We start from the raw sequence: 17,231 nt of genomic DNA, 5'->3' as shown, positions 1-17,231 counted from the left end.
TTGATCTCAATGCCAAACTATGTGAGCACGTTCAGGTACTCATGCCAATCACTTTTGACCTGGTCTCCTCTCTTGTACAGCGGTGGCAGAAACAAATGAATGAGTTGTCCTGGGAGTCCATTGTAGTGAACTCGTTTATTACTATGCTGCTGTTATTGCTATCTAACATGCTCTAAGGTCATTGTCACGCTGATCTGCCAGATGGCTCATCTCTGATTGCAGAGGAACATGCTCTTTCAGAGTATCTTCAGACTATTTCTACTCAGTATCAACATTACTAAGTGTGCGGTCGAAATAATGGCCAAGGTCGGCCTCTGTCCCTCTTGGTCATTGCTCAAAGCAATGAATGTTTCTCTTTTGGAGGCTCAGCTCAAGTGAGCGCAGGAGGCCGCCCTCAAGGACTTCTATCTCTTGCTTGACAATGTCCAGATAATATACAGCCTGCATGGAACGCAACGTGAACTAGGACCCAACAAGTTCCTCAAGGGAACTCAGGGCCTTATATATCACAGATCGAACAATGGCACGGCCAACGTTCATCACTCCCTGGCTGAAATAATTAAACGGCGCAATTGTGAAGAGCTAATCACATACAAAAAGGATGTTCAACCAACAATTGCTCAGGTTACTGATATTCAGCAGCACTGCACTCTCAATTTGATCATGATACTCAGGCAATCATTGGGCAATGCATATAGCTACCTGGGCGAACATGACAAGCTTCAGCCGAAGCAGTATTGCCCTCTCCCGCATGATATGAAGGTTGAAGAGTACCCTCTATCAACCACAAAAGTTGATGAGATGACAAAAGACGGTGTCATCAAATTTCTACGAGCCACTTGCATTGATCAGCTCATGCTTTTGAAGTCTCAGCTCAAAGACAAACCCATGCGCTCTGTTAACAATCATGCTACTAATGCCAACCTCAGAGGCGCCCTCCACATGCGACTCGATGACGTCTCAGCGCTTGATCACATCAAAAACCTACAGCTCACCATGGGTCTTTTTCACAAGCAGCTGAACCTAGCCTGGCAAAACATGGATGTCCACAAACACTCTGTCGACACTCCCGGTAGCTTCGCATGGACGATCTCAATCCTTGGGCTCAAGAGGCTTCACAGAGAGAAGCCGGACTATCAGACGATGGTCCAGCTATTATTTAATACAGTGCTACAGGCTAATGTGCTAGTCTACTGGGAGATCATCACCGGTAAATTGCTTTGGGATCTTGCAAAGGACAAGCCCAGTGCTTCTACTCTCCTTGAGACGGCTCAGAAAATTCACTCACAGTTCTTCTGTCCCAGAAATCTTGCTGAAGGCGACACTGCAGATGGCCAGCTTTGCAACATTGCCTTTATGATCGGGGACCTTATGTATTTCTTCAAGCTTGGTCAGGCAATCTCATCAGGCAACTTTGGATGCATCAAACTCTTTCTAGGTACATTTACTGAGTGTTTTGCTAGCAGTGGGTGCAGCAATTATGTTTCAGAGTGTTTGCATCTCATCCAGCATCTCAAGAAGATCTGGATGCCCGAATTTGTGTTTGTTGTTGGAATTAGTGTTTGATAGTGCTCGCATCATGACGTGTCGTTTTTATCTTACTGTTTCCGAGTTCGTACTACGTATATAATCTTGTCGTAGATAGTCGAAATCTTCATGCAAGTGCCCTTCGGGCACCCTCCTCTTGCCCGGGACAAACGCGCTGTGCGTCGTCGCGAGCCCGTGCGACCTCGAATTTCTACATTTGTTTCTTTGATTTCTCTCTGTATGATGCTCTAACTATTTTATTACAGCAATCTCATGTGAAAGAGCATGCTAATACCATTGATTAATCGACCTAGCCACTTCATGGGGATGGATTTAAACATAGAGTGTATTATAAATGCTCTCAAGGTTCGTTTCACTAATCTGATGCTACATTTACTGATCCTATGCTTATTACTAGTTCTACTACTTGTCGAAGGGCATTCACACGTCCTGGGATCAGCTCTGGGTCTACGCAATTAACTTACCAATTTACCAATTTATAGACCAATCAAACTCAAGATTGCAAAGCGGTACAGCGCCAGCTGGGGTGGAATGAGCCACACAGTGCCGGACACTTCGTCACACGTCAGGCGACTCATGGACAAGACCTATGACCTTCGTCTTGCAGAATATGTACCCAGGAGGACTGTCAAGGATGAGACAGTCAACATCCAAGAGGAAGGTGCAAGCAGATTAATGAATGGTGGAGTTGAGCACCATGGAAAAGTGTGGCTCACCATGATTAACCATTCGAGCTTGGAGCAGGGCCTTCCACCTGTGTCTTATGAAGAAGACACAACAAGCTCTGTTGAAGACAAATGTCTCGCTGTTGCATAGATGATTTTAGCAGGTGATGATGAGGACAGTAATGACTTAGTAGGCATATTCACAATGTTACAACACCAGTCAAACACTGACATTAGCTTTTCACTTGGTACACAGATGCTCAGCATATAATATACTTGTACTTATATGTGCTACAAGTGTACATACTAATTAACAACCTTTTTCTGACACAGTTTTGGGGCCGGTTTTCTCGGTTGAGCAGGCTGAGCAGCGGCAGATACCTTCTTGTGTGGTTTTTTGGGCTGAGAGGGGCCCGGTGTCTGTGGTAAATTAGGCTGGTACTGGGAGAAGACGAACTGAACTTCGTTGTGCTGTGACATCGCGTTATGCGGTCATTTTCTGGGCTTCGGGCGCCACCAGTATATTCTGGTAGATGCCTCAAGCAATGTCCTGTACAGAATAATGTAAATATCAGTGGATATATGCATGTAGATATGTATGTTCCAGAGCTCCTTGTCATCAGGAGTGTCTTTGTTAATTTGGATGGTATGAACACCGTAGCTATTGAACTCCTCAACCTATCAAGTATTAAGGTTAACAATTAATACAATAATAGTACTTACATGGTTTTGCTGGAGTAACTTGAGTGGGGAAACTGTGATAGCAATTTTGCGAGGGTGTGCAAGGACAAGGGGCAGGATCATGGCCATAGTTTTGCCATACCCTGTCCCAGCGCGTACAACAACGTGCTTCCCGGCTAAGTGATTAATAGCAGCTTTGATCTGAAACTGCTGTAGTGTTCATTCACCTGAGAATTGTGCATCAAACCAGATAGTCACCCATAGAACAGTCTCTACTTGCTCAAAGGTGAGGCTGTTTGTTGTGGACACAACAGGGGCGATGCTCTAAACTCCTAAACAGCTCTGAAACTTTGGAGGAGGTCAGAGGTAGGCGGAACGGAGCGGAGCGTAGGAGCATAGAAGTGTAGGTGTACAAGTGAAACAATGGCAGGGCATCACCATTGTGCAGTGGAAGGGTAACCATACTCTCACCTGATAGTTGTTGTTGGTTTGGGTGGTTTGAGGCTTAGTGCGATGGTAGTTTGGTAGAGAGAGAACTACCATCGCACTAAGCCTCAAACCACCCAAACCAACAACAACTATCAGGTGAGAGTATGGTTACCCTTCCACTGCACAATGGTGATGCCCTGCCATTGTTTCAGGTTATGAGCCCCGCAGGGGTTCAGCCTTCGTACAACTTCACGTTGTTAGGCTTCACCTGCGTCTTACCTGAGGCATCTCGTTTTGAGGTGTTCGCTATCGTCTTCGACATTGTCGCTGACAAGTTGTATCAGATCATGCCTTCTCAGGACAACACCAAAGACTATGGCGACGTTCCCTACTTCATCGGACGCGAGTTCGTTCGATGGAAGGGGCGCGTCATTGCTCAATCTCTGTACAAGGGTTGGGGCGATGTCCTCCTCAGCCAGGTCTCGCCGCCTGCAGTCTCTGCATCCGGCGATAGCACTAAGCGCGACGAGTGGCACGATTGCTCCCGCCGTGTTATGGGGCTGATCCTTGAGCGCACCAGTGAGGGCGTTCAACAGCACTTTAATCGTACGGACACTCCGGACGAGGCGATGACGAAGCTTGAAGCCGAATATGGCGTTGCTACGTCGGGCACGGCAGCTGTTCTCGAGTTGCTGTCTCACCTCCTGGAGATCAAGATCCCTGCCAAGGGTTCGCTTCACCCGTCCTTCGACCAGATGGACAGGACCTACACTCGGCTCAAGGACTTAGGTCTCGAGCTGAACTCGAAGTTCCAGTCAGTGCTTCTGTTGCACAAACTCCCAGCGACGTACAACACGATCGCGGAGGTCCAGAACGCCGCTGCCAAGGACCTCGATGCGTTAAAGGTCGCCGACATCAAAGCGGCTGCACTTCGTCACCAGACGCGCATGCAGGTTGAAGCGTCAACCCGAGGCGGGAGTCTCAACAAGACTCAAGGTTCTGCTAAGAACCGCTCGGCTCCGCCGCGAGCAGAGGCGAGTAAAGCTGTGGCGATCAAACATCATGATGCTGACCCAGCCTGGAAGTCCCAGCAGCAGCGGAAGGGCGGCTATGATGGCCAGCGCCCGCAGCAGCAGAAGGGCAAGGGTCGCAAGGGGCGCCATTCCTACAGGAAGGGCAAGCGCGCCTTCGGCGCCGACGACCACGATGCCATCCTGTTTGCCATGTCGGCTGACGCAGGTAAAACCGGCGGAACTCCGCAGTCGTCACCCCCGACGTCACGGCCCGGTTCTCCAGAACCAGAGTCTGGCTCTGAGGAGCCCTACTCACCATCGCGGGTGGACTTCGACGATGATCTCGAAGAGGTCCCCGCGAATGTCCGCAAGGACAAAGGAAAGCAACGTGAAGTTGTGAGTACGGTCCCTAGCGGAATCCAGCTTGCGCTGACGGACTCCATTATAGATTCCCAACGACAAGATCGTGGAGGAACGGAGGTCAGTGCAGACGTCACCAGTGGCATCCCCGCACTCAGCGTTCCGCGCAGAGATATACGCGGAGGAGGACGCGTACGATCAACAGATCGAGTCCATGTACCAGAACCCGCCAGACTACCCGTCCCGCACTCCATCCCGTTCGCTGCTCCGAACCCCCGTCACGCAAATGAGGGATCTCGAGCTGAACGAGGTAGAGAACGCGGTCGAACGAGTCGACCAAGGGTCGCACCCACCGTCTCCCCCAGTAAGGATCCCCGGGTACCTTCGGGAGTCCTGGACACCAATGGAGTCCGAGATCGGTCGTGGCGAGAACGTGGCACTCGCCGAGCAGTGGGCTCGCCAGAACACAGGTGATCAGCCAGCCCAGCACGACAACGCTCCCGCTCCCCAGTCAGAGCAGATCGTCGACGCAGGCAGCGCAGCCCCTCCATCGGAGCCGTCAGGGAGTACGACCGCTGGACTCCAGTATCTACCGGTCGGTCACCTCGACGGCGATCTAACGAACGTGATCCGGCACAGAACGTTCATGTTCATGGCACCAGCACCAGAGGCGCGCGAGCTCGCGCTTACGCTCGCTCGCCTAGCTCAGACAGGGAACAACGGTCCACCAGGGATCGTCCACCCCATCGAGCAGATAGCCTGCAACGGGGGATTCAAGTGGATTCCACCAAACATGGGCAACCCGAGGTGCCCAGAATGCTGGACGAACATGTGCAGAGTGCACACCGGATGGGCAGCCCAAGGAATAATTGGGACCATCCCGCCACGGCCAACACAACCGAGGACAGAGGAGAGCGACGCCCCGTCGACCCAGTTGCTGCCCGTCGTCGAGCAGCTGAACGTATCAGACGCTCGCTCCGACGCACCGAGCCTGCCGCCGATGACCTTCGCCAAGCCGCCAACAGGGCCTTCAATGCCGCCGGTCGACCAGCCACCTCCAGCTTACGCCCCGCATCCCAGGCGAGGCGAGCGGACGACGGCACCGGACGGCAGCCCACGGCTGAGGCCACTCAGGCGGGACCGGTGGGATCACATGAACCGCGCTCAACTTCAGGAGCGGATCAGGGCGGAGCACCGATTGGAGGGGGCACCTCCCGAGAGCTTGACTCTCAACCTCGATGAGTCTCGCCGATACCTTTGTCTGCTCACAGACATCCGAAGAGACGCCATCCCGGCAATGTCAGCGATAGCCACGGGCCTTCAGGAGGGCCGGCAAAACGCACTCGCACGGAGACGGCAGCGCGCATCGTCGAACGATGCCCCACGCCAGAGGTCTCCTTTGGAGAATCTCGGGCCGATGGTCAACCCCAATCGACCATTCCGGCCGGCACTTCGGATGGAAAACGGCGCCCTGAGGGACAACCGACCAACGCTGGCAAGCCGCCTTCGGGATGGACCCTCGGAGCCGACGCAGCCCACCAGGGCGCGGGCAACATTCGCCCGAGTCCGGGCGAGCAGGGGAGGAGTACCTCCGAGAGGAGGGGGACCGACACCAGGGAGCTCGACGAAGACACCGTCTCCCTCGGCACACCAGCGCCTCATGAGGGAGTTTCGCAGGGCGCTGAGAGAGCTCGAAACAGCCCAGCGCAACGTCGAGGCGACGAGATGGCTGACCTCCCGAGTCGGCAGATTTCTCAACGAAAGAGAAGGCTCCCTGGATCGAGGCCAAGGCGACAACAGGCCACAGTCACCATTCTGAGTGACGATGACGTCTGCATAGCAGACAAGAAGGATGAGATTGACGAGTACGTCCCTTCTCACTCATTGCGAACTGGTCCTCACGAATTGTCACAGTATGATATTGGACATTGTGTAGTTGTACTCAGTAGAATAGTCACTGCACAAGACGCTGTAACACCTGTACAATATAGTGAATGCGATTTGACCGCATACTGCGCAAAGTGTGATTGTGACGACAACAAGCAAGGTCGGGTCTTCTGGACTTTCGACTCTGGCGCTAGCAAACACTTCACCTGTAGTTTAAATGACTTCCTCACGTACCGCATGATCCCTAAGAGCAAACGCACTGAGGTTAAGTCACTACAAGGGAAGGCTGAGATCCAAGCAGTCGGCACAGTTCTGCTGACGCATAAAGACTCAGCAGGCAAGAGTGCTACGACTCGTCTCTATCCTGTCTACTATGTAGCTGGATTTAACTCTCGATTACTATCTGCTGGGCATCTCCTAAGCAAAGGCTTGAGGATCAAAATGAAAAAGAATGCCGCAGTAGTTTCGAGTAGTACCGGTGAGGAAATCCTCTACTGTCCACAGAGAAGTACAGACGATACAATCTATGGGCTCTGGTCGCACGAGAATATCAAACCGTGCGCCCTTGCGGCTGTCAGTACGACTGACTATGCAATTGTTCACCAACGGTTTGGACATGTGCGAAGCGAAGCCATTTGGCATCTAGCTAAGCACGTTGAAGGATTTAACCTTCATGTATCTGCACCCAAGGACATGTCTCCTTGTGATGGCTGCGCCAAGGGGAAGATGAAGAATCGTCCCTTCCCCGAGGACAAACGTCGAGCAAAGAAATTTCTTGAGTTAGTACATGCAGATTTGAAGATTGCTCCCATGAACAAATCTTCAGTCTCGGGTTACCGGAGTTTCGTGATCATTGTCGATGATTACTCGTCCTTTGTTTGGATTTATCTTATAGAGAAAAAGTCACAAGCAATTGACCAGGTTCGCACTTGGCTCCGCCAGGTCACCAAAGATCATTCGATAAAAGAATTCCATACCGATTCAGGGGGAGAATTCTCCTCGAATGCATTTCTATCGCTACTCGATGAACACGGCATTAAACGCCTACTCTCGACACCATATGCTCATCAGCAAAATGGGCATGTGGAGTGCGCCATTCAGACAATCTGGTCGAATGCAGAAGCCATGCGCCATCACGCCTGCATCCCAGAAAGTTGGTGGGAACACTCGGTTAGCTACGCTTGTCATGTGTACAATCGAACTCCTGTGCAACGTATTGAATGGCGAACCCCCTTTGAACTTGCATTTGAGAAAAAACCTAACGTCAAACGACTAAGGGTTTTCGGCTGTGCGGCATACGTCTTTGTGCCGAAAGAGTGTCGTAAAAATTCATTGGCGCCGAAAGCCGAAGTCATGACATTCGTTGGCACCCCACACGGCATGGAAGGATGGAAGTTCATGTCCAAATCTGGGCGATTGACACTATCCACCCATGCCACCTTTGATGAAAAATATTTCCCTCGATGTCCAAAGGAGACTCGGGAGATAGTCCGCACACCGCGTGAGCAAACCCACGACAAAGACCACTATAGTGATAATGGGCATAATGGTTCAGGGGGAGATTCTGATGATGATGACGAGGTCGGACGCCCACGTCCTAGTACTTCTCGACCACAGAATCCACAGCCACCTCCTAACAGTCCTTCCGGAAGCGATAGACTCGTACCGCCGACGGGTGGGAGTGACGAAGAGAGATCGTCCGCAGTCATTGCGCCGTCTGCGCTGAATCCACACGTAAACCATGGGGCTCCTAATGTACGCCGACCTCAAGGTCGAGACCGCGGTGGTAGACCTTTACCCCCACCCCGTACGCCTAGTACACGCAGAACGGAAGTCCCTCGTCGGCCTGGCAACATTTATGGGGAGCAAACACACCCTACGGATGCTGTAAGGCAACAAGAGCAACAGATTCGCTGGGATGAACAGACGTCACGCAGACGATCTGCAGAAAACGATTCACCTAGTCCCGGACCTAGTTTGGCACCGCAGGGGGAGGTCGGGCAGGGTGGCCCTAGTACTACCTTGGCGGGAAGGGACTCTGACGAAGAGGTCGACAACCTCGTGAATCCTTCATCTCCAGTCAGCGATGGGTCTAGCTCTCCATCTGACGAATACGAAACAGATGATGAAGACGAGGATGATGACAACGAGGAAGCAAACCTCGCTCGCATCTCTGCATGTACCAACACTGCAGGACAACAGGCCAAACCAGGCCGGGAAGGGGGAGATAACGCTCCATTCACATCACAGGCACTTGTTGCCAACACCATTAAAACACTTCGAACGCCAAAGAAACCGAAGGCAGTTTGCTCATGGCATCATAAGGACACATTAAAGCTACCTCCTGATCAGCAGAAGGAGTGGCGTGCCGCAGAAGACGCAGAAATGGAGGCAATCTGGCGTTGCGGCGTCCTTAAATGGTCTAAGCTACCTTCGGGAAAGAAGGCAGTGAAAAGTCATTGGGTCTATGATGTCAAGTCAGACGGACGCAAAAAGGCTCGAGTAGTAGCCAAAGGCTTCTCCCAACTGGAGGGCATTGACTATGAACAGACCTTTTCTCCAGTTGTACGCTTTGAAACAGTACGGCTTATGCTTGCACTCGCAGCGTTAGAAGGGTGGCACATCGAAGCCCTCGACGTACGCAATGCCTACTTGTACGGCGACCTGGATGAAGAGATCTACATGGAGCCACCACCAGGGACGGACCGCCGCGGACATGAGGGGGAGGTCTTCCACCTCATGAAAGCCCTTTATGGTTTAAAACAAGCGGGTCGCCAATGGTGGCTAACACTCAGCGAGTCCATGAAGGATCTGGGGTTCAATCGCATAAATAGCAACCCTGGGATCTTTGTCTATCGCAATGCAAAGACAAAGGTCATAGCCATTATCTACGTTGATGATGCGCTGTTCTGCAGCACCGACAAGGCGCTGGTAGGACAAATCAAAGCCAAGTTCATGGCACAATGGGAAAGCCGAGATCTTGGAGCACCCAATGAATTCTTGCGTATGCGCATTCAGCAGCAAGGGAGGAAGATCTACATTGACCAAACTCTGTACCTTCAGAAAATCATCGAGAAGACTGGGATGACCAATGCCAAACCGGCAGATACCCCACTTCCTGAAGGATATATGCCTGTGCCACGCGACATTGATGAAGATGGGGAAGCACCTCCAGAGCTCGTCCATCGATTCCAGACACTTATCGGGTTACTTACGTACCTGTATTCGTGCACCAGGCCTGACATCGCATTTGCGGTCAACCAGCTGTCGAAGCACCTTGAACAACCTACTGAGGAACACGTCAGCCGAGCAAAGTACATTATTCGCTACCTCGTTGGTACGCAGAATTATGCTCTGGTATATGATGGGACCTCTGGTCAAGGACTACACGCCTTCTCAGACGCTGACCACGCTGGTGATCTCCAAACGTCGAAGTCGACATCAGGCATATTGGTGAAACTCGCTGGAGCAGCAGTGCTATGGAAATCCCAAAGACAGGCCACAGTCGCCAAAAGCACTGTCGAAGCCGAGTACATGGCAATGAGCACCTGCGCCACCGAAGTTTTCTGGATGCGCCAACTATTGGAAGAAATAGGCTATCCACGGTTGACACCGACTCCCATACACGTTGACAATCAAGGGGCCATTGCCAATGGGCAGAACCCCATCATCGCAAAGAACTCTAAGTCCATTCGAGTTAAATACCACTCTGTTCGCGAGCACGTAACGGACAAAGATGTGACTTTAGAATATGTTCGAGGAACAGTCAATCCAGCTGATATTCTTACCAAGAACTTGGGACACCTGAAAGTTCAGGAACTGCGACAACACTTTGGTCTGGAGATTTATTCTACCAAACCATCGTAGCCGATGACTTTCACAGTTTGCATTCCTTCGCACTTAATAGCGAGCTGCGAATGACTAGTGATAGTTTGCATCTTCGCATCCCTGGACGGAATACTAGATGAGGGGGAGTGTTGAGCGTATTACTTACGATTACTTACGAATAGTTATTACGTACGAATACCCGAAACATCGGACTATAAGTCGGACTATGATTCAGCATGACATCACTGCGTTACATTGCATATCCAATAGGATCGCTCCTTAGTACTGTACAGTAGTTACTGTCACGTCACTCTCCTTAGTATATAATCCCTAGGACTAGCGTACTAGGAATACAAGTTCTCTCTCTACCGAACTACCATCGCACTAAGCCTCAAACCACCCAAACCAACAACAACTATCAGGTGAGAGTATGGTTACCCTTCCACTGCACAATGGTGATGCCCTGCCATTGTTTCAACAAGTGGCCGAAACCACAAGGCTAGGTGATGGAGGATCTCAACGAGTGCTGGCGGTGAGCACAAAAGCACTAGTCCCAATGACCAAGTCAATAAAGCATCCTATCTACTACAAAGTGAGTGCGCACCTAGTCCCAATGTCCAAGAGGTCAAGATGGGGGACTAGGATGCGACACACTCAGTATATAACCAACTCCAGCAATCTTCGGATGCTGATCCTGCTCCTGATAACCATCTGCTGTCACAGAGGTAGTACAGTGCTGCTGTCACAGAGGTAGTACAGTGCTGCTGTCAAGTGCCTGCATTAGGGCTGTTGCAAGCAGAGCTTGCTTCAGCTGAGCTGAGCGCGAGCTGTCCAACCTGTCAGAAATTGACAGCTTGAGCTAGCTCGGAGCGAGCTCAAGCCCGAGAAACTAATAGTCATGTGACACAATCGCATTGTATTCCAGTCGCCGTGTTCGATAAGTAGGCTGTACTTCCCCGATGCCGACACCGACTCTTCTGCATCGCAAGTGCATCACCCGCCTCTTTGCCATGATATATGTCTAGATCCTTCCATAAGCTAATGTACATGTATTACTCTTAGCATGACATTCCTGTGCCCGGCCAATGTTTTCGGTGTTCATGAATGAATTCCAAGCCCATGACTGACCCTGGAGAGGCTCTGTAGTGCGATCCGACTCAATTTGCAAACTCTGAAAAGATTTCAGGCTCAACGGCAACCACATATGCTTGTTTTCGGTGCTCAGCAAGCACCTTGAGTGACTCAGTATGTTGGTCTTGTCCGATGTTGGAGGTGTGCCAGTATGCACTATAAGACAGTGTTTTGTCTATGTCATTGCCTATCAATTTGGCCTCGCAAATGCAGAACACCTCCACTCCCAATTTCTTTGCCTCTCAGCAGTCTCATGCACTCCATGCTACTGCTGCACCTCATGCTTCTATGTATCTCGACAGCAGTACTAGTTTCTCCAGCCATGTTCCAAGTTTGAGCTATGCTTCACCTTCACATGCATCTTGGACTTATGGAAACTCTGCCCACATTATACCTTTGTCAGACGATCACAGAAACTCACTAGAGTATCCAGCATCTGGTACCCATACCCGCCCTTCTCCGACACCAGCATTATATACATATGCCCCTCTATCTGATGGCACAACCCGAGCCATCAATCTACCACCACATTCCTATGCTTCCAAGCAACCTCTCAATGTGTCTCAGACTATTCGACCATCCAAGCAATCAAGCACAGCTGCATCCTTTTCAAACACTCTTGACAGACCCATTCATGGAGCCCCAGGTCTTGGTCCCTACAAACAGCCGGACTCGAGCATAAACAGCACAGACGCCCCTCAGGTTGAAGGAGTACCAGCCATTCACCCTATTTTTACAGGTGGTGCTGCGCCTCTCGGAAAGATCTGTGGATCAAGATGTTTTGGCTCTGTTATTGCAAAGAAGCGCTCAGGATCTTCTAAAGGAGTGTCCGATGTCTGGCATTTTGTGTATGGTGTCATGGCAGAGCCTGGAACTGCTGCACCAGAGAACTGGCAGCCACCATCAGCTGAGGATCTTTGCACTATATCTACCTCTAAGCCGAGTGACTCCTTTAGGTCTTATGCATGTTGAGAGTGTGCACTGGTGTGAGTACTCCCTCATCTGAATTTATTTCGCATTTTTAAACAGTTTTATCAGGGGATCATACCAGGCATGGGCCCAAGGTGGAGGGCAGACAAAGAACATCCAAACCCATTTGATTACAGAACATACTCAGCAGTACAGGGATGAAGTAGTCATGCACAAGCTCAAAGGCTACCAAGATATAGATATCACACTTAAGGTAGCTAGCCCCGAGTGTCAAAGCAAGCCTCAAGTAGCTGGCACACAAGAACCATTCTCACTGGAAGTCTTCTATGAGAAACTTGTTTGATGGATTGTTGCTGATGACCAGGTGAATTGGCTCAATTTTATGTGATGTCTGGTATTATATCTAATGCTGCTCTAGCCTCTCAGTGTTATTGACTGCCCTGAGCTTCGAGAGCTGCTGCTGTATCTGGGAGAAGATCTTCATAAAGAAGAGTTGCCAGCACGTTTTAAGCTGACAGAACTTATCATTGAACACTTTGATGCTGAGTACAGCAATCTCGCTTCAGAGATTAAAGCGAGTCCACAAATCTACATGAAACTTCGGTCAAGTTAAGCTTAATTGTTTCAAATCTTTCGTAGGCAGCTGCAGGGCGCATTTCCTTCACCAGTGACCTGTGGAGCTTGCCCACGTTTCTCCCATTCATGGCTATCACAGCTCATTATTTGTTCTTTACTCGGAATGGCTACTTAGCCCTCCAAGCCCAGCTTGTTGCCTTTTGTCGTGTAACAGGGGCTCATGATGGCAAGAACTTGGCCCAATGTTTCCACCAAGTTCTTCGGGAGATTGATGCTACGCACAAGGTGATATATGCGACATATGAGCCAATTTACTCGACTCAAATCACCTCCAGGTTGCTGGAATAACACTGGACAATGCATCAAATAATTCTACGATGCTAATGCACCTTGCAGACCAACTGAGAAAATCTGGTATTGCTTTCGAAGACAAAACTCAGTGGATAAGGTGCACTTTATTTTTGCTAATAATTGGCAATGATTAACATTTTGTAGGTGTTTTCCACATGTTGTCAACATCGCAGTGAAAGCAGGACTCAAGCAGCTAACAGAGCTTCTCAATCCCGAGGATGAAGATCTACTAGAATTTTTTGCTGACAAGGACATTGACTGGGCAAAGGTCCTCACTGAGGATACTGCCTATGTTGAGTCTTTGCAGACTGACGTTGTTGCTCGCTGTCACAGTCTTGTGAAAGCAATCAGAGGCTCTGGACAGCGGAGAGATGACCTCGGAGCATCCATCACGCATGTGAATGCTGAAAGCGCAGCACTTGGGCTTGAGGTGGATCCCATTCCTGATTATGCACTTCTCAGGGATGTCGACACGCATTGGTCATCAACTTTCCTGATGATTGATCGCATGCTACAGCTTTACCCTGTAAGTCTAGTTCTATACCATCACATTACCATTATACTGATATATTTCTCAATGTTTATTGCAGGCTGTTGAACACTACTTGTCCGTGCACACTGAAATCAAGCACTCTGGTCTCAGCGAGAAGGATCTCAAAGTATTGGCCGATATTTGAGATTTTTTACTAATTCCGCACAGTGTTCAGCAAGCTGTCTCCACCGAGACCACACCAACACTTTCAAATGTTATACCACTGTATGGATGGCTGATAAAGCTCCTCAGGGATCAGGCTCTTTTAACACCCCAAATTGGACAAGCCATCGCATGAAGCAGCTCTAAACTTGAGGAATATTTGCAGCATGCACGGCAATCTCAATTTTGTGCCATATCAATGAGTGAGTTGCTTTGTTTGAGTTCGAGGATTTCCCTTGCTGACTTTGTGCCCCCTCAAGTCTTCAATCCATTGTATAGATTTGACTACATCACCGCAAACTGGTCAAATACAGAAGTCCAAGATGCAAATAAATGGTTACGTGAAGTGGTCTGTTGTAGGATTTATGTTGTGATCTCTTCCTGCTGACACTCAGTAGATGTTGGATTTTTCCCAGTCCGAGCCACTCAGACATCCTAGAAATGCCTCCCAGTCAGGTTTGAAGCATCAAATCTCAGGCGCTCATGCATTGGCAGCAAACACATGAAGTCTCAACAACTTGGAGGCAGCCATTAATCAAAAACTCGCATCTACACGAGGCAATGCACTGGGGTCATCAACTAGTGCTGTTGAGATTGGCTCCAGCTGTTTTCCCACTACAATAGAGCAGCATTGGCGTCGTGTTGAGCTCGAAATCACATGTTACATCAATGAGGGAGTCATTCATGATAAGGAAGAGAAGGAAGAATTTGACCTTATTAGGTACTGGCAGGTGCGTACTCAAATTTCCGTCTTTATTCCCCAGGCCAGAGCTTGACATACAGCTGTCAGTCACATCGTTATGATTTCCCTCTCCTCTTTTGTGTTGCCCTTGACATCTTGCTGGTTCAAGTGCCTTCAGTACCATGCGAGCGCATATTCTCCTCAAGCAAGGACACAACAACAGTACAACACAATAGTCTCAACCAAATGCTGATTGAGATTCTACAAGTACTTAAGTTTCGTTTTTGCAGCCGGTGTGATTTAACACAAATGTGGGAAACAAAACTATCTATTCAGAACGATTCTTACAATACAGACTGTGAAGAGTAATGCTATAACCTTATGTATATAGTATCCAATATTTTAACAATCATTACTTCAGGCGTTGAACATGAGTACTACTGGATGGTTTCGCACCTTGCGTCAATCTCATTGCCAAGATAGGGGCTCATTGGCCCAGCCTCACCGCGCTTGAGCGCTTGAGCTCACTTAAGCGGAACTTGAGTTTGACAGCTGTCACACTTGAGTTCAGCTCAGCTCAGCTTGCAACAGCCCTAGTCCGCATGGTCTGCATAAACTTCAAATGTTGTCGGGAGCAATGCTCAAAGAGAAACATGAGAGGTCCGAGGTAACTCTGGGCGTGGAGCAAACTCTGAAATCTTCGGAGGGCCCAGAGGTGTGCGGAGGTGTGCAGAGATGGCCGGAGGTACACGGAGACCACTGGAGGTGTACAAACCTGGCTCTAAGTGTGGAAAGGAGAGAGGGAAGGGAAGAAAAAAGAAAGAAAAGAATAGGGGCCTTGGTCATCTTCACGACACTGTTGAGGAAAGATTGGGACAGTTTCTTGAGGGAATCACAGCCGTTATTCAAAAGAGGGGCGTGGAGAGTTGTAATATAGTGTTCATTCATAATTGAAAGGAGTGGAGTAAGGGATAAAGACATAAGTACATGGGCTCAACACGTATGAGGCGGGGGAGCACGTTCAGATGTGTTGTATCTAAATCTACAGGGGTTAATTTTCCCTATCCGGATAGCGATCTCTCTCGGGCTGAGCCAAAATTCAATCTCCATTGGTTGCCTGCCAGCAAGTCGACAAAATATCCCAGTCTTGCTGACGTGGGAGCCTCTGGCTCATTGCCTTATTAGGCTGCACCAGCTGAGACAGGTCACGGGTCTAAGCTGTGCTGTGAGTGCAGCTCGTGGGAAGTAGTCCTTCCATATATGGAAGGAGCTTGTGACGCGACATCATGGTGGCACAGCATGAGGCTGTATATGGCAAGTGGCCATGCTGCAGGTGTGCTGGTGACCTGGGTGGTTTCCAACCTTGCTCGATGTTTAGAGCGTGATCTAGCCCGCCAATTTCAACGAGTGAGGGCTCATTTTACTCGTATGGATGTCCTCTATCCAATGGTGTAAGAAAAACCGCATATTTTTGTGACCTGCTGGTATCTAATTAGTACTTTACCTATATAAATGTTAGTTTTACTCTTGTCACATGTATTTTGCATGCTTATCAGTATTTATTGCAGACAATGGATGCAGAAACTATACCATCCAGTCAACAAACCACAGAACTAGAGCTACACATCAGCCCAATTCTCACAAATGACAATGTATGCTCTGTTTGCACTTTTTGTATCAATTCTCACCTTGTTTATAATATCAGGTTGATGATGTGGCTTTTGTAGGGAATGCACATCATACAAATGTGTTTGAAGAAGCATGGAACCAGATAAAAGTGAGTGAATGTTCATGTAAAAATACTTTTGAGACTGTCATATGCTCATTATCTACTCAGTCTCATTTATCCTCTTCAGACTCAGAGAAGGATATGAGTTCAGATGAGGTGATACCACTTCTTTGTTTTATACAAGCAAATATTGGCTTACAATATATACATAGATGGATGTGGACAATAATGACAACACCATGGTGGGCTTTACATCTAATACTGTAGAAAACATATGTTTACACCAGTTTTAGCATGACAACAAAGACTCTATGCAGATACACTATTCAGATATTGGAGGTCAAGTACATTCTCCTGTCATGAAGCTTGAAGAAGGGGGAGAACATCCTGATGAGGGTACAACAAGTTTGGATCATAGTCAAACTAACATTAAACATCTGGTAAAGTACACTGATATTCATTACATGCTTGAGCTGATCCGTTGACAGGGCAAGCAACAGAGAGAGGAGAAAGCACATCAGGTATGTTTTGGATGAGGTATTGCTAGCCAACACATAATTTGACACACAACCAGAGTGATGAAAAAAGTGACAGTGACAGTGATAGCGAACCTGAGGTGATGGAAATAAACAAAGTGAGCAACTGCCATGCCTGTAGTGCCTTGACACCTATCTTGCTTCTGATGAGATGCAGGAAACACAAAATGAGGACAATGGAGAGGAACAGG

The 17,231-nt window shown here is 49.0% G+C and overlaps 7 protein-coding genes across 7 annotated transcripts; 6 read left to right on the top strand and 1 right to left on the bottom strand.

Moving 5' to 3' along the window:
- Positions 1-945: 945 nt before the first annotated feature.
- Positions 946-1,302, top strand: CONPUDRAFT_31214 (uncharacterized protein; the record flags this gene model as incomplete). Its single annotated transcript, XM_007777475.1, has 1 exon — positions 946-1,302. A coding segment is annotated over one exon (357 nt), but the record flags the coding sequence as incomplete, so codon positions are not given.
- Positions 1,303-1,344: 42 nt separating this feature from the next.
- CONPUDRAFT_28400 (uncharacterized protein) lies at positions 1,345-1,560 on the top strand (the record flags this gene model as incomplete). The annotated part of the gene is made up of 1 exon (XM_007777474.1): positions 1,345-1,560. A coding segment is annotated over one exon (216 nt), but the record flags the coding sequence as incomplete, so codon positions are not given.
- Positions 1,561-5,861: 4,301 nt separating this feature from the next.
- On the bottom strand, positions 5,862-6,542 carry CONPUDRAFT_140621 (uncharacterized protein). Its single transcript, XM_007777486.1, has one exon. The coding sequence runs from the start codon at positions 6,356-6,358 to the stop codon at positions 6,017-6,019; it is 342 nt and encodes a 113-aa protein (XP_007775676.1). The 5' UTR covers positions 6,359-6,542; the 3' UTR covers positions 5,862-6,016.
- Positions 6,543-12,950: 6,408 nt separating this feature from the next.
- Positions 12,951-13,216, top strand: CONPUDRAFT_25150 (uncharacterized protein; the record flags this gene model as incomplete). Its single annotated transcript, XM_007777473.1, has 2 exons — positions 12,951-13,050; positions 13,116-13,216. Coding segments are annotated over 2 exons (201 nt in total), but the record flags the coding sequence as incomplete, so codon positions are not given.
- Positions 13,217-13,425: 209 nt separating this feature from the next.
- Positions 13,426-14,076, top strand: CONPUDRAFT_160350 (uncharacterized protein; the record flags this gene model as incomplete). The annotated part of the gene is made up of 3 exons (XM_007777485.1): positions 13,426-13,496; positions 13,544-13,925; positions 13,990-14,076. 3 exons carry the CDS (start codon positions 13,426-13,428, stop codon positions 14,074-14,076), a joined length of 540 nt encoding a protein of 179 aa, XP_007775675.1.
- Positions 14,077-14,898: 822 nt separating this feature from the next.
- CONPUDRAFT_31984 (uncharacterized protein) lies at positions 14,899-15,054 on the top strand (the record flags this gene model as incomplete). The annotated part of the gene is made up of 1 exon (XM_007777476.1): positions 14,899-15,054. A coding segment is annotated over one exon (156 nt), but the record flags the coding sequence as incomplete, so codon positions are not given.
- Positions 15,055-16,074: 1,020 nt separating this feature from the next.
- CONPUDRAFT_78260 (uncharacterized protein) lies at positions 16,075-16,989 on the top strand (the record flags this gene model as incomplete). The annotated part of the gene is made up of 6 exons (XM_007777484.1): positions 16,075-16,182; positions 16,344-16,427; positions 16,481-16,552; positions 16,613-16,660; positions 16,717-16,746; positions 16,798-16,989. 6 exons carry the CDS (start codon positions 16,075-16,077, stop codon positions 16,987-16,989), a joined length of 534 nt encoding a protein of 177 aa, XP_007775674.1.
- Positions 16,990-17,231: the final 242 nt, after the last annotated feature.

This window comes from Coniophora puteana (assembly GCF_000271625.1).
Source record: "Coniophora puteana RWD-64-598 SS2 unplaced genomic scaffold CONPUscaffold_22, whole genome shotgun sequence".
NCBI lineage: Eukaryota > Fungi > Basidiomycota > Agaricomycetes > Boletales > Coniophoraceae > Coniophora > Coniophora puteana.
Note: the sequence above shows the minus strand (reverse complement) of the source record. Positions and strands in the feature narration are given on the sequence as shown.